Source organism: Zeus faber (assembly GCF_960531495.2).
Source record: "Zeus faber genome assembly, chromosome: 1".
NCBI classification, from domain to species: domain Eukaryota; kingdom Metazoa; phylum Chordata; class Actinopteri; order Zeiformes; family Zeidae; genus Zeus; species Zeus faber.
In genome coordinates, this window is record NC_137193.1 from 5,148,864 (window position 1) to 5,166,630 (window position 17,767).

General features: G+C 43.4%; 1 protein-coding gene across 1 annotated transcript; it reads right to left on the reverse strand.

Annotated features, from left to right (window-relative positions):
- Positions 1-14,919: 14,919 nt before the first annotated feature.
- LOC307229594 (uncharacterized protein) lies at positions 14,920-17,473 on the reverse strand (the record flags this gene model as incomplete). Its single annotated transcript, XM_079999594.1, has 4 exons — positions 14,920-14,933; positions 16,005-16,125; positions 16,195-16,781; positions 17,365-17,473. The coding sequence occupies 4 exons, from the start codon at positions 17,471-17,473 to the stop codon at positions 14,920-14,922; spliced, it is 831 nt and encodes a 276-aa protein (XP_079855720.1).
- Positions 17,474-17,767: the final 294 nt, after the last annotated feature.

Below are 17,767 nucleotides of genomic sequence, written 5' to 3' on the forward strand. Positions count from 1 at the left end.
ATATTTGTTTTCCTGCTGGAATAATAATATTTGATTTACATACGTGAGGTTTAGTTTGTTGTGGAGGACAATGTACGGACCGCACATCAGCGATACAAGTATTACATTACATTACATTTAGTCATTTGGCAGACGCTTTTATCCAAAGCGACTTACAAGGGAGAATAACATTCAGCTACATTGCGACAGAGATTAGTGTAACAACAACATTGGTGTAACAATAAATACTGCAAGGTGGTGCTAAGTAATTGTAGATTAGGACAGGAGGTACTCACTGAAGAGCTGGGTCTTCAGGTGCTTCTTAAAGACAGAGAGGGAGGTCCCCGCTCTGGTCATTTTTGGCAGCTCGTTCCACCAACGTGGAACTACAAATGAGAAAAGCCTGGATTGCCGTGGCTGTATGGCCAGAGCGCAGCATCCGGGGGACAACATGTGCTCTTACAAGAGCATTTAAGTAGGCGGGAGCATTCCCAACAATCACTCTGTAGGCCAGCATAAGAGACTTGAACTTGATGCGGGCGGCTACAGGTAACCAGTGGAGCTCGATGAGCAGCGGAGTGACATGTGCCCTCTTTGGCTGGTTGAACACCAGTCGCGCCGCCGCATTCTGTATCATCTGTAGTGGCTTCACCGCACAGGCCTCAAGCCTGTTAAGAGGGCGTTGCAGTAGTCGAGACGGGACATCACCAAGGTTTGTACCAGCAGTTGAGTGGCATATTGGGTCAGGTACGGCCTGACTTTTCGGATGTTGAGTAGTGCGAAGCGGCAGGACCGGGAGACTGCGGCAACATGGTCCGAGAATGTCAGTTGGTCATCAATAATGACACCAAGATTCCTTGCAGCCTTGGTAGGAACAAGAGATAGAGAGTCGATTTTAATATCAATGTTGTGATAAATACCTTGTTTGGCCGGGAAGACCAGCAGTTCCGTTTTCGCCAGATTTAGTTGAAGATGATAATCCTTCATCCATGTGGATATGTCAGCGAGACAATCCGAGATCCGCGTCGAGACTGTGGGGTCGTCTGGCGGGAAGGACAGATAGAGTTGAGTATCATCCGCATAGCAGTGATATGAAAAGCCAGGTGAGCGGATGATCGGGCCCAGTGAGGTGGTGTATATGGCAAAGAGGAGGGGTCCTAGCACCGAGCCTTGGGGCACCCCTGTGGTGAGGTTGTGTGGCACAGACAGCTGGCCTCGCCATGTCACACTGAACGAGCGCCCAGTAAGGTAAGATTCGAACCAGGAAAGTGCACTGCCCGTTATGCCCATACTTGAGAGTATGGACAGGAGTATGCTGTGATTGACAGTGTCAAAAGCAGCTGATAAGTCAAGCAGAATGAGGACCGAGGATTTGGCAGCAGCTCTAGCAGTTTTTAAGGCCTCTGTCACAGACAACAGGGCTGTTTCGGTGGAGTGACCACTTTTAAAGCCAGATTGAAGTGTATCAAGAAGGTTGTTTCTTGACAGGTACTCTGTAACCTGTCTAGAGACCGCCCTCTCTAAGGTTTTGGAAAGGAATGGGAGGAGAGAGACCGGCCGATAGTTTCCTACTTGATTGGGATCGAGTGAGGGTTTTTTGAGCAGTGGTGCGACCCGAGCCTCTTTGAAAGCGGAAGGGAAAGTGCCGGAAGTTAGGGAAGAATTAATCACATGTGTGATTGCCGGGGTGATAGTCGGTGATATGGCTTGAAGGAGGTTGGATGGGATCGGATCTAGCGGACAGGTAGTAGGACGGCTACATGGTAGTAGTTTAGATACCTCACTTTCACTTTCAGGGGGGTGAAACCAGGGAACGATGAGCCTAGGGCTGGAGAAGACAGGTTGTGAGTAAGTTGTTTAGTGAATTGGCTGCTGATGGCTGCCACTTTGTTAGTAAAAAAGGAGGCAAGGCAGTCAGCAGTGAGGTTAGTAGCTGGGGGAGGTGGTGGAGGGTAAAGCAGAGACTTGAAGGTGGTGAATAACTTACGTGTGTCTGTGGCACCGTTGATCCTATCGTTGAAGAAGGCCTTCTTGGCAGCAGTGATGCTGGAAGAGAAGGAGGACAGCAGTGTCTGGTAGCTTGCAAGATCCTCAGTTGTTTTGGATTTGTGCCATTTCCTCTCGGCTGCTCTGAGGTCGGTGCGCGTTGTCCGGAGGGTGTCAGTCAGCCAAGGGTGCGACTGGGTTGAACGAGCAGGTCTGGTGGATAGTGGACACAGGCTCCAGACATGAGCTCAAGGTGGAGCAGAGGGAGTCAGTGGCATCATTAACCTGCAGAGAGGAGAAAGTGCCGTGGGGTGGAAGAGAAAAGGAGAGCACAGAGGAGAAGTGGGTGGGAGACAGGCTGCGGAGATTGCTGCGGATAGTAACCATGGGTGGGGAGGTGGGGGGTTGTTTTGGTAGCTGGACATTGAAGTGGATGAAGAAGTGGTCAGAGAGATGAAGAGGAGTGACCCATAGGTTGTCGGTGGTACAGCTCCGAGCAAGAATGAGATCAAGCTCTTTGCCAGCCTTGTGAGTCGGTGGAGTCGGGATCTGGGATCCTTAGAGTCAAGGAGCTCTAAGGAGAGTTGGTTGGCATGACCAGAAATGAAGTCTGCCTTGTTAACTGCAGATCGACAATTCCACAAGCCAACAGAGAAGGAGGTCTTTGCAGAAGATGTTTGCTGCAGGGACCTGAGGTTACCCGGATTGCATCGGCGTATGGTATAACGAGGCTTTCTGGGTGACCTTGAAGTTGTAGGGATGCGGTAGTAGCACATTTTGTATGGAGTGAGAGAAAGAAGGCAGGTTTGCCTTGTTCGGTGTCCTTGCTTCGGTTGACGTGCAGAGGTAGACGTGCGTCTTCACACGAGAGCGACTACAAATGGGCCAACGCTTGAAGCTAACGCTTGAAGGGCAGGACCATAAATAGGTGATAGAATACAGCTGCTCGTGTGATTAGGGTTGCACCTGGCTAAGAGCACGCCCACATAAGAGAGGACTTACCTGAATAGGGGGTGTGTCTGGAACACAAGCTTGTTGGCAGATCAGCAAATAGCAGTGAAATGTACAGAGTCAATCCAGTAGTCCAAGTTGCAATATTACAATACGAGCAGTGATACACTACACAGCAACCTCAGCACTAGAGCTCGACTCAGAGTTAGGTTGTAGTGCAGGGTATTTATCCCTGTCCAGCGGAAGGAGGACACGCCCAGAAAGTTAGACAAAGGGTTTACTGATTAGAGGGAGTTGCTTGGCTCACACCCTTGCTGATGGCTGAAGTATTGTTAAATGGTACATTTTAAAGTACTACATTTATTGTGTAGTACATTTGGTACTGGTTACTAAAATGTTCATATTAGTCCTATATTATTATGATATTGCAAACATTGATTAAACATTTCAAATGTATTAATCAATAGTACTGTGTGATAGTTGTTGTGTATATTTTATAATTTATATAAAATGTAATATTTATCTCTTCAAATATTTTCATATCAGCAATTGAGAGGGAACTGCTGTGATCATGGGCAGAACTTGTCAAATGTTGTCAGAAATAAGGATCCTGGTGGGACTCGAACCGAGGCCAAGACAAAGCTCGTGGTGCAGTGACATGTCTCCGCCACTAGAGGGCTGCAGGTGCTCACTCATGGATGAATGACATGAGTTCATGTATTTTGGGTCAAATTAAACAATTAACTGAGTTATTTTATCTCATTCTTTTATCAAGACGCTGTGAAACCAGCCGTAAAGAAAATGTCTCTCTCTGTTTATTTTAATACATATGTTAAATACCACAATGACTGTATATGTTGTATATATATATATATATATGTGTTTATATATATATGTATTTATTTGAATGATGACATCACCTGTACATTTGTGTAGAATTCCATTTGACTCTGCAAACAATGTGTAAATATGTTGAATACATTGAATATTTTAATGGAGCTTTGTCCCTTCAATCTCAGATCTCCACCGTCATTATCAAATCATATCTGCGATCAATGGCAACGTCAACCTCCAAGAAAGTCTGACAATTATCATATTCAATGAAGAGCAAAGTATTTATATTTGACATTTTACTCTCGATAGAAACTCAAAAAGATGAATCCTCAACATAGAGAAGGGAATGAATCATGTCATGTGTCGGGTAAATATGATTGGGAAGAGGCCTTCAATTTAATGCCTGTCTGATGATGTTCCTTGGGGTGTGTACATGTCGTCCTCAGAGATGTAAGTACTGTAATACCTTGAAAATTTCCCCTTCTGTGCTGCAGTGCTTGAAAAACCCAGATCAGAGACTTGTCTTCTGCCCTCTGGTGGATGATCTGTGCACTGCAGACACTAGAGGGCCTTTCATTTCTAAAACCATGATGTCTTGACTTTATTGAAAGATTTGTTTTGTGAGGGAAGCTTTTCTATTTTTGAAAATGTTACGGCCAGAATAACAATTATATTGTTACTTGTATTTCAAGAAAAATATTTACTTGTTTGGGGCAACTTATAAGTCATTAATATTCAATAGTTTTTTTACAAGGCTATGATGTGAAAATGTGTTTATCAAATATGATACAGCACATATACAGTATAACATAATGTATCTGTAAATACTTCAGTGGTGATTGTATTGCATTTCATGGTGCAATGTGCATCATGTCTCCCAAAATACTAAATACACTGTTTTGATTAATTACACAAATTAAAGCTCTGCACAGGTGTTGCGACCTCTAATTATTTGGGAATTTGCATATTGATTATTTAAACTAAAATAAGCTGAAATAGATTTAATTTGTTTACGCAGAAGATATTCTTCCTTTTCATTGTATTTTGATATTGTTAATGTGCCAAATATGATTCTGATTAATGTAACTTAGTAGAGGTCAGAGTTCAGTATTAACGTGAGCGAGTGACATCATCGATATGCGCAGTAGAGCGAGGGAGAGAATGGAGTCACCTTGTATTTACATTCATGGTACTGAAGGTCACGACAGTCTTCTTTGTGTTAAACTGTTACAACCAAGAACTGAGGTGAATAAAAGTTGCCACGTGGAAGAGACGGAGTCATGTCTGCTTGAGGGTGCATCACAGGCAATCATTTCTCACGTCTTTTCTGGAAATATAACATCTATATTACCCTGAACAAAGACATAAACTTTATTTTTGTCAACCACAACGCAGAGTGAAAAAGGTTGATGTTGAAATGAACCAAACCATTTCTATTTCAATTTTGCCTGGAGAAAAAAAATTCTAAAATTATGTTTTTATTTAAAAACAAACATGTGATCAATACATTGCCATAAATTACTGATTTATCAAATATGATCCATTCAGGCTGGCTCTGCATTAACAGGGTTACTACATCATTTCCAGAATGATGGAAAAATAAAAAATCCTTCTCTGACGACTCACGGCGGCGGCGAGACGTAGCAGATCCAGTTTGTACGACGACGTCCCCCCAGAGGTGAAAAGCCACGCTGCGCCCCACGCCCGTACGCTGCAGCAAGCAGCCTGGTGGAGTCCGGGCGTGAGGGTCGTTGACTTTACAGGAAGGTGCTCACGACAATTTAAAATAGGAAACTAAATGCGACAACTTCCTCCACTGAAAGAAAAGTCAATATTTCTGCTCCACATGTCGATGGACATCGATCAAACTCAAAGGACAAGACGTCTGAAACGCCCTGGTTCTAACGAGACCTCAACCATGTCTGTGCGTTGTGCCGTTGTCCTGTTTCAGATACTTTTGCCCCGAAAGATGCAGAGAAGAAAAACAATCAAAACGCTGAACAATCACAATAACCTGGTCTCTGCTGGACACAAACTTCAACTACAACTCAAATGGAGCCAATTTCAAATGAAACGTCCGACCCCACAAACAAATTCTTTATTTTGATTCCCCTCACCCTCCTGCCATTTTGAAGTTCCTTCTCAAGAACCATTATTTACTAAGATAAATAGTTGTTTTCTATATCAAAGTTTCATCAAGGCCCTAATTGGAAATCAATTCAACTCTTCATTATTTGGTTATAAAATAGGTCCTACCTCGTAGGAGAGAGAGAGCTCAGCGGCCGCAGAGCACGAGACTTTGCCACTAGATCATCTTTTCTCCAAAATGTGAATATCAACTGACACCTGTGGTGACTATAAGAATTAAAATATAAAAACACAAAAGACAAGTAAAGCCTGGTCTCTGCTGGAGGGGGGGGCGCTCACCATCCACCGATCATGCTGGGTTGGACTCTGAGCACCGACACCGTGGATCCAAGGGTGGAGCGGGAGGAAAACTTCCACCTTTGTAATGGAAGCACAGGGGCGGTTCCAGTGATTTGGAGGCCCTGGCAAAGACCAACGTGGGCCCCCTCTCCATTTTGCTCAACACAATCACAGCTCGTCAACAGCAACTTTTTGAAGGCGGCTCTTGTCGGTGAACAAAGCAACAGAACTAACGGACGGAGCCAAAGGAGGATTCTAACTGTTCTAACTGAAGAACTTCAAATGAGCTTCAGTGAGTTAGAAGAAGAGAATATTGCAAGAAAAAGATTCTAAGTATAAAATCCTGAATTCTGTCAAGACAAAAGTATAGAACATGATGTTTGATGAAGCATTTCAACGTCCACTACCTGTAGAGGTAAGAGTCTGAAGTGTGTGTGTGTGTTAGGTTTCGTTACATGGTTGGGGGGTGAGGGTCATTTCCTGCATTGTGGTGAACTTTTCGGCACCAATTTGTGTCTTTTCTGCATCAGTTGACGGTGGAAATGTCTTTGTTGAAGTCAAGGAAAACCCCAAATCCAGGCACCAGGTGACAAACTCAAAACATCTTGGAATACAGTGCAGTTTAGCGCTCAGGCATTCTGTGTTGCTGTCAAATATGAATTGTCCTGCACATCAACGTTTGTCATTTCATGTCTTGCTGCTGAGTGGACTCACCTGTCGACCGTCCTCTCTTGTTGCCACATCTTGTTGCATTTGGCAGCGATCAATTCAAACATTGATCATTGATCAATTCTGCACATTGAAAACATCACACGTGTTTGTGTTTTGGGATGTTTTTTAGGAATCATAGACATTTCAACTGTGTTATTGAAGCTGAGTGAAAACAAGAAAACAAGACATTTTGGCCACAAGCCAAAAAAAATATTGATCAAATCTATTAGAGAATGACACCTTGTTCCAGATCATTCATTCTGGAAAACATATTCATCATAATCATATACAAGTGTGTGTGTGTGTGTGTGTGTGTGTGTGTGTGTGTGTGTGTGCGTCCTCCCTGTAGTTCTCGGCGGCCTCGGTGCAGGACAGGACACACCTGGTTTCACAGGAGCCTCCATTGTCCGTGTCCAACGACGGAGTTGACCGACCTGAGTGACGTCAAGCAAGCGGACCTTTCATGACGTCATGTGTGTGTGTGTGTGTGGGGGGGGGGGGCTCCTGGACACGGGGTGTTACGTGTTGGCATGCAGGTTAAAGCCTCGATCTTGAAGCATTAAAGTATTATTTTGGAGCATCCCCCTGCGTGGACTTCTCTCAGTAATTCCCTTTTGCAGCCCATGCCGGGGGCGTGCACGGGGCGCGCAGTCCGGACTGGAGACCGACGTCTCAGTGCGGCAGACGCGCAACCTGGCGGAACGCTCGCTCGGTGCTGGCGCAGAAAACAGAAACGCGACACCGAAAAGCAACAAGACAGATTGGAGGACTGATCAGTGGCATCTGGGAAGCTCCTATATAGACAGCCTTCCCACAGCCCCCCTCCATGTTTTACCAGGAAACACTCATTCACGAGGCCCCGAGCAGCTGCCTCCCGGTGCCTCGTGGTAACACCGCCTTCTGTGGAGGAGAAGGTGGAGACTGGAGCTCTCAGCTTCCCGGGCTCAGCCGCTGCCCCCGATTGGTACGAAGCCGGGAAAACGGGTCCAGACGGGGCCGCGACGGGTCGTCTGGGCCGAGGCAGAGCTCCACAAACGAATTCTTCATTTGATTCGTTCATTCCCACCACCTCGTGCTCCTTACCGGTTCCTTTTCAAGAACGACTACTTTTATAGAATACATGTTGTGTTTTCTTGATGTAAGTGTCATGTAGGCCCTCATTTGAATGAAATGAAACTATTGATGATTTGCTTATAAGATTGGCCCTACCGAGAGAGAGAGCTCAGCGCCGCACAGCACAGGAGTTTGCGACGAGACAATATTTGTTCAAAATGTGAATATCAACTCACAGCTGTGGTGTAGAGAATAATTACAATTAAATAATGCAATTAAAAGATTAATTGAAATATATTTCTTTATAATTAATAATTAAACCGGATTGTATCCCTAGAAAAACAAGCTGTGTATTTATAAATACTATAAACAATGAATTAAAAAGCACAACATGGATTTGAACAATTTCATGTCAGAACGAAAACACAAAAAGAAAAATCACTCGATCACAACCACAAACTACTGCTTTGGATTTGCAGTGTTACGGTTCATTCTGTTACGAATGAACTTGTTATTGAGGTCGAGCATTTCATGTTCAATAGACCAGGGCCTGTTTGAGTGACGTTTCCCTTCGTGACGTTCTGCAGAAGGTTCAGATCCACTTGGCACGTTTGAGAATCTAAGTTTATAATAATAAAAAAAACCAATGTATAATAATTAGATATGGATGTCAAAGCATATTGTTTTTACATATACAAGGGATGTGTCTTGGTAATGAATTACAATATTCGTGTTCAATGTGCTTTGCAAACAAAGGATTGTTTACTAATATCAAATGAAAGTATTGAGCAGCAAGTACTAGTAGTATAAATGACTCATCTAATAATACACTGAAAGGCTCGTGAAGGTAAAGTTTGATTGTGGCAGGAATATAGAACAAAAGATGGAAACAGCCATAGTGCTTGATCAATGAGTCAAGATAGGAGCGTGACGTGGTTGGGTGTAATAGCCAATGATAAGTGATGACTATATAACGATATGACGACATGAGTGGAATAAAGGCTTTGGTGCAAAGTGTGGTGGCTCTTAAAAGAGCAGCTTGTGTTGCAGTGTAGTCGCTGTGTGTGGACGCGGCGGGCCAGCTGGATGTCCTCGGGCATGACGGTGACTCTCTGGGCGTGGACGGCGCACAGGTCGGTGTCCTCGAACGGAGCGAGCAGGGAAGCCTCGCTGGCCTCCTGAAGAGCCGTGACAGCGGAGCTCTGGCAGCGCGGCTCGGCCTGGGAGCCTTCCCTCCGGTGGATGTACGGGCGGTCTGCTCGGCTGTGGACGTCGCTCATGCTTCTCTAGAGTCGTTTGGAAACATGAATGATCCGCAGCACTGGAGCTCAGCTATTTATAGTCCCTGCTGCGCTGGTGCTGAGCGCAGCAGGGTTTATAATTTGATATAAACACTGATGATGTACATGTCAAATACGTGTCATGGAGTGAAGAAAAATCTATATTACAACCCTAGACATCACATTAACAAAACATTTAATTATGTCGTATTTAGGTTATATTATAACATAATAATAATAGTAATAATAATTTGTAAAAAAAAAATAATAATATAATAAATATAGCCGCAGGTAGCAGGTTTTGTAAAATGTAGCACGGGTTACAGTTTTCCAAGTTTCCTTGAAACGCAGCCCCGGCTCAAGCTGTCCGTCTAGATTTCGTACTTGTGAGTGGCAGGAGGGGAATGAGTTCCAAATGACAAAGCTGAACAGTTTTTTTTACAAATTTCTGCTCCAAATGTAGATCGATATTTATCAAACCTGAAGGACAAGACGTCTAAAATGTATCGGTTCTAACGAGAACCCAGACATTTCTGTGCGTGCTGTGGTTGTCGTGTTCCAGACACTTTTGGCCCCAAAAAAAGCCAAGATAATTTTTTCTTTTCTGGAAATTATAATAATAATAATAATAATAATAATAAACATTTTCTCAACAGTTCTCAGTAGTAGTATTAATGATACAGTTTAACAATAATAATAATAATAATAATAATAATAATAATCAATCATTATAACAATAAAATCATAATCATAATAATAGAATAATAATGAACATTTTCTCAACAGTTGTAATAAGAAGTATTATAATAGCAGTATTAATAACAAAACAGTATAATAATAATAACAATAATAATAATAATAATAATAAAATCATTTTAAAATATACAAGAATAAAAATACAATAATAATATAGTAATAAAATAAAATAAAATAATATTTAATTAAAAAATAAACAGGCTTCTTAGTTTAATGCACTAGATGGCATTGAAAACCACCACATTCAGATAACTTTGCCAAGACGGCCAGGACGCACCGAAATCCGCTGACAGTAACACAAGGACCAATTCCAATATGTTTGGATATTTCAGGAAACCGTGGGTCGAAAAATTAATCCGCAGCGCTCTGAATGCTCGCACAGCCGCGTATAACAATGGTCAGAGGGAAAGAGTGGAGCGACAGAGCAGGGCGGGTTATCGTTCATGGTACAACAATAAAAAGCCAACCCCCATGGAGTACGAGCGGAAGAATGTATTCAAGTGACTTGCACAATGCACAGAAATGAGAATTCCTGTAGAGTTTGTGTGTACACATTCAATATGAATAGTACTACAATGTTTCAAAAGGCCATAGATGTACTCCTTCACAATCCTTTTTTAATATAATATGTAGAAAGAAATCTAGAATCTTCTTCCTGTTCCTCTTCCGGCTGCTCCGGTTAGGGGTCGCCACATACCTTCTGTTCTGCGCATTTTCCTCCCTTACACCAACCGCCTGCATGTCCTCCCTCACCACATCCATCAACCTTTTCTTTGGCTTCCTCTTTTCCTCTTGCCTGGCAGCTCCATCCTCAGCCTCCTTCTCCCAACGTAACTCTCATCTCTCCTACACACGTGTCCAAACCATCTCAATCTGGCCTCTCTCACTTTTACACCAAACTGTCCAACCTGAGCTGTCCCTCTAAAGCACTCATTCTTAATCCTGTCCATCCTTGTCACTCCCAATGAAAACCTCAACATCCTTAACTCTGCCACCTCCAGTTCAGCCACCTGCCTTTTTGTCGGTGCCACCGCCTCTAAACCGTACAACATGGCTGCTCTCACTACCGTCCTGTACACCTTCCTCTTCACTCTTGCTGGAGCCCTTCTGTCACAGATCACTCTGGACACTCCTCTCCACCCACTCCATCCTGCCTGCACTCTCTACATCACCTCTCTCCCGCACTCTCAGCTGCTTTGGATGGTCGACCCCAAGTACTTGAACTCATCCGCCTTCTCCACCTCCACTCCTTGAATTCTCAGCATTTCCCCGCCCTCCTTCCCTCCCTCCTGTTGACTTTCATTCCTCTTCTCTCTAATGCTGCCTCCACTTCTCCAGGCTCTCCTCAACTGTCTCTGGCCTTCCCTGTACTTTTCCATCACCAATCTTTCCTGGCATGAAACCATACTGCTGCTCGCTGATCCCCACCTCTCCCCTTAACATTAGCCTCCACTATCCTTTCCCAGAGCTTCATGATGTGGCTCATCAACTTTACTTACTACAGCTCTGTACGTCTCCCTTATTATTGAAGATGGGTACCAGTACAATTCTTCTCCACTCCTCTGGCATCCTCTCCCTTTCCAGGATGGTGTTAAACAGTCTTGTGAGGAACGCCACTGCCATCTCACCTAAACATTTCCATGCTTCCCCAGGTTTGTCACCTGGGCCAACTGCCTTTTCACTCTTCAACTTCTTTAATACTGTTCTCACCTCATCCTTGCTAATTTTCTGCACTTCTCGATCCACTCTCCCCACATCATCCACTCTTCTCTCCCTCTCATTTTCTTCATTCCATCAACTCCTAAAAGTACTCCCTCCACCTTCTCAACATACTCTCCTCACTAGTCAGCACATTCCCATCATTATCCTTCATCACCCTAATCTGCTGTACATCCTTCCCAGCTTGGTCCCATTGTCTTGTCAATCGGTACAAGTTCTTTTCTCCTTCTATACTTTCCAACCTCTCATACAACTTGTCGTATGCCTTGCCCTTTGCCTTTGCCATTTCTCTTCGCCGTGCGCCTCATCAACTTGTACTCCTGTCTACTTTCTTCATCTCTCTGACAGTCGCATTTCTTCTTCGCCAACCTCTTCTGCTCTATGCTCTAACTCTGCCTCCAATACCTTCTGTTCTGCACATCTTCCTCCCTTTTGCCTCACAGCAAGAAGGTACTGGGTTCGACTCCTGCCTGGGGCGCTGTTGGCGCCGTGCTCCGGCGGGTTATCTCCCAAATAGGAGCCTTTCTGTGTGGAGTTTGCATGTTCACCCCGTGCTCACATGGGGTTTCCTCCACCTACCATCAGTAAGGACCCCCACCAAAAACATGCACACATCACTATCGTCTGACCAGCGATGGACACCTGGTACCAGGACCCCGGGCGCGTCCAGGAACGCTGCCCACTGCGCCTGGCTGCCCCCCCGGAGGAAGGACAAGCCAGGATGAGAAACATGCAGAGGCCACATTTCACTGGCCACCACCCAAAAAGCATGTGCCTGTGTGTGTGTGTGTATATATATATATATATATATATATATATATATATATATATATATATACAGTGGGGCAAAAAAGTATTTAGTCAGCCAATTGTGCAAGTTCTCCCACTTAAAAAGATGAGAGAGGCCTGTAATTTTCATTATAGGTACACTTCGACTATGAGAGACAGAATGGGGGGGAAAGAATCCAGGAAATGACATTGAAGGATTTTTAATGAATTCATTGGTAAATTCCTTGGTAAAATAAGTATTTGGTCACCTACAAACAAGCAAGATTTCGGGCTTTCACAGACCTGGAACTTTTTCTTTAAGAGGCTCCTCTGTCCTCCACTCGTTACCTGTATTAATGGCACCTGTTTGAACTCGTTATCAGTATAAAAGACACCTGTCCACAACCTCAAACAGTCACACTCCAAACTCCACTATGGCCAAGACCAAAGAGCTGTCAAAGGACACCAGAAACAAAATTGTAGACCTGCACCAGGCTGGGAAGACTGAATCTGCAATAGTTCAGCAGCTTGTTGTGAAGAAATCAACTGTGGGAGCAATTATTAGAAAATGGAAGACATGCAAGACCACTGATAATCTCCCTCGATCTGGGGCTCCACGCAAGATCTCACCCCGTGGGGTCAAAATGATCACAAGAACGGTGAGCAAACATCCCAGAACCACACGGGGGGACCTAGTGAATGACCTGCAGAGAGCTGGGACCAAAGTAACAAAGGCTTCCATCAGTAACACACTACGCCGCCAGGGACTCAAATGCTGCAGTGCCAGACGTGTCCCCCTGCTTAAGCCAGTTCATGTCCAGGCCCGTCTGAAGTTTGCTAGAGAGCATTTGTATGATCCAGAAGAGGATTGGGAGAATGTTATATGGTCAGATGAAACCAGAAATAGAACTTTTTCGTAAAAACTCAACTTCTCGTGTTTGGAGGAGAAGGAAAGCTGAGTTGCATCCAAAGAACACCATACCTACTGTGAAGCATGGGGGTGGAAACATCATGCTTTGGGGCTGTTTCTGCAAAGGGACCAGGACGACTGATCCGTGTAAAGGAAAGAATGAATGGGGCCATGTATCGTGAGATTTTGAGTGAAAACCTCCTTCCATCAGCAAGGGCATTGAAGATGAAACATGGCTGGGTCTTTCAGCATGACAATGATCCCAAACACAACGCCCGGGCAATGAAGGAGTGGCTTCGTAAGAAGCATTTCAAGGTCCTGGAGTGGCTTAGCCAGTCTCCAGATCTCAACCCCATAGAAAATCTTTGGAGTGAGTTGAAAGTCTGTGTTGCCCAGCGACAGCCCCAAAACATCACTGCTCTAGAGGAGATCTGCATGGAGGAATGGGCCAAAATACCAGCAACAGTGTGTGAAAACCTTGTGAAGACTTACAGAAAAGGTTTGACCTCTGTCATTGCAAACAAAGGGTATATAACAAGGTATTGAGATGAACTTTTGTTATTGACCAAATACTTATTTCCCACCATAATTGGCAAATAAATTATTTAAAAATCAGACAGTGATTTTCTGGATTTTTTTTTTCTCATTTTGTCTCTCATAGTTGAAGTGAACCTATGATGAAAATAACAGGCCTCTCTCATCTTTTTAAGTGGGAGAACTTGCACAATTGGTGGCTGACTAAATACTTTTTTGCCCCACTGTATATAAATGCATGTGTTGTAGTGCGGTGTGTCATGTGACAAATAAAGATTCTTCTTCTTCTTCTTCTTACACCAATCGCCTGCATATCCTCCCTCACCACATCCATAAACCTCCTCTTTGGCCTTCATCAGTGTTATCAGTGTTTCAGCGTTAACAGTGTCTTATAATTTCCCTGATACTGGAAAATGAACTGACAAAGGGGAAATTCTCTTCAATGGGTCTTGTTCAGTAGCCCCCAGGGTAGATTTTAAGAGGATCAGTGACGGAAGAAGAACTCAGAACAATATTTTATATATAAACACAAAGAATAGAAACAAAAAGATGAGGCACAATAATATCACTGAGAAAACAGGTAAGATCAACCCTGAACACATTCAACATCCCATTCTGCATTTTCCATCAGAAAACAGTGATTAACCCAATTTGAAATGAAAATCTAAAAACAGACCAAAAGACAATTTTAAGATTAGTCTGTAAAGTGAATTTAGGTGTTTGTTTCTAAACACATGATGCATGTTAGAAAGTAAATGCTGAAAACATGTGAAAATACCGAACGATATAGGACTGAGTTGTGGAGGCAGTTAAACTGTTTTTCACCATTTTTGTGGTACGGATTTCTTTTATAGACGGGGCTAAATCTGTCCCGATGAAGGGGTTGGAGGGGCCATACTCTGCAAGGCCCCTCCCCCCATCATGACATCAACACCAGGTCGGACCGTCAACAGAGCATCAGTGGTGATAAGCTATACTAACAGCTTACAGAGTTTGGGATCAAACGCTGTTTTAGGAATAAACACCTGGAGCAAAAAGCGTCTTCAGGGAGACCGTTAACTCATGCCAAGCGGACACGCGCCCCAGCATCCAGAGCAGTGAGTACTGCCTTTTTTTGACGATTCTGAAACCTAATTTTATGTACTTGGCTAATTATTTTGAATCATTCAAATCGGGCTGAGTGGTTATTCACACATTTTTCTGTGGTGTGATAAACTTAGAACTAAATGTATTTTCACTTTACAGGTATTTTAACACTTAACGTTAAGTAATACAAAAAATAAAACACATTAAGACAATTCGCTGGATGCAATTCAATTTCCCTGGAGTTGTAGATGTCATAGTTGGCAGCATATTAGGTTACATACATACATACATAATGCATTACATCAGAATACATTAAAAAAAAGATTACAAAAAGCCTTTAAAATGGACGACAGTGTTTCCATTTTGCATCTCAGACTGTTGTAAAACTGCAAGTCCTACACCACTAAAAAATGAGAGCAGGAAACTTCTCAACTAAAACGGACTCTACACTGAAGTAGTATTGTTACTCTTTGTAAATTTTGCAATGGCATTCCTAGGAGAGGTTCTCAGCTGTTTGAGAACAGGCCCTGATCTACTGATGAGACCCAAGCACTTGAGAGTTAATAGTTTGGATACAACAATGTCCCTTCATGAAAGACGAGGAAGCGATTTATCACCTGTGTGAATACGTTGATGGTTTTTGAGATGACCACTTCTATTAAACTTCTTCCCACACTGGTCACAGTGGTACGGTTTCTCACCTGTATGAATACGTTGATGTATTTTGAGATGACCACTTCTATTAAACTTCTTCCCACACTGGTCACAGTGGTACGGTTTATCACCTGTGTGAATACGTTGATGTCTTTTGAGATGACCACTTCTATTAAACTTCTTCCCACACTGGTCACAGTGGTACGGTTTCTCACCCGTGTGAATACGTTGATGTATTTGGAGATAACCACTTCTATTGTACTTCTTCCCACACTGGTCACAGTGGTACGGTTTATCACCCGTGTGCATACGTTGATGTATTTGGAGATCACCACTTCTATTAAAATTCTTCCCACACTGGTCACAGTGGTACGGTTTATCACCTGTGTGAATACGTTGATGTATTTTGAGATAACCACTTCTAGTAAACTTCTTCCCACACTGGTCACAGTGGTACGGTTTCTCACCCGTGTGAATATGTTGATGTATTTTGAGATAACCACTTGTATTAAACTTCTTCCCACACTGGTCACAGTGGTACGGTTTATCACCCGTGTGAATACGTTGATGTATTTGGAGATCACCACTTCTATTAAACTTCTTCCCACAATGGTCACAGTGGTACGGTTTATCACCCGTGTGAATACTTTGATGTCTTTTGAGATGACCACTTGTATTAAACATCTTCCCACACTGGTCACAGTGGTACGGTTTATCACCTGTGTGAATACGTTGATGTTTTTTGAGATGACCACTTGTGTTAAACATCTTCCCACACTGGTCACAGTGGTACGGTTTCTCACCCGTGTGAATACGTTCATGTACTTTGAGATAACCACTTCTATTAAACTTCTTCCCACACTGGTCACAGTGGTACAGTTTCTCACCCGTGTGAATATGTTGATGTCTTTTGAGGTCACCCGAGTTAAGGAAACCTTTGTCACACTGGTTCCAACAATGCCTTGATGTGTCCTTCTGTTTCCTGGTGGTTCCAGAGGTTCCAATTGGCTGAGAGGCTGCAGAGGGGAGGAGACTCTCTGCTCTGATCTCTCCACTTCTCAGCTGTCTGACAACAAGCTGGCTGTGACTGCTCTTGATGTGCTTAGGACAGGAAAACCCACGAGGCTTTACTGCTGGAAGAACAGAGGGAGAGAAAGAAAAGAGAGCAGATTACAAAGAATGTAGGTCATGGCAGAAAGATGGCCGACTGTTCTTGTCGTGCCGTATCACCATGCTGTGTTGGGACCTGTGAACCCGCTTTGTCTTGCCAACTGAGCCATGCAAAAGCACGGCCTGAAGGGAGGAGCTACTAGTCAGAGTGAAGGACATGTGTAGGGTCTAAAATTATTTATTGTGCCTGTCTGATAAAAAGAGCCTGAAGGGTGGAATGTTGCACAACTCCCTAATCTTCATGGGTCTCTGCGTGAGGAGTGTAACCTGGGTTTGTAGCTGGACAGACACTTCGGGGTTAAGTGTCTTGCTCAAGGAGGAGGCAGCGATGGAAACCAGCAACATTCTACTTCCTACTCAACGACTCACCCTAACAATCGAGGCACTGCCCCCAGTTGGTCATCTCCGTGAATGCCCAGGTATCTGTTAGAGCTCACCTGTCTTATCCTCTGGTCATGGATTTCCAATGGAAAGTGGTCAACTAATGGATTTGAGGTCAAACACTATCTTCTGTTTTATTAACGTTGAGGTTGAGAAAGTGTTCACCACACCACTGAACAAAGCTCTGGATCATAGACTTGAGAGGAAGCTGACTATCAGAGTAGTTCAACTTGAGACCTAGGACGACGGTTGTATGATCTGAGAACTTCACCATGTAATTGTGTTCGCTTTGCATCATTCAGCAAGGTCCTGTACCCATGAAATGTTTAATTGTATTTTTTCAAATCGCACATCAGCGATGTGATGAACTGAATAATCTTCATGAACCCAGATACCTTGAGAATTGTTATAGCAGAAAGTGGTAAACCTCTTTCTATACCACAAGGTTTTAATAAACACTCAATGATTTGAACAAACAATAAATGTCAATAAAGCTTAATTAGTATTGAGAATATCTGTAGTCATACTATTTTGCTTATTTTTATTAAATGGTGAATAAACAATTGAT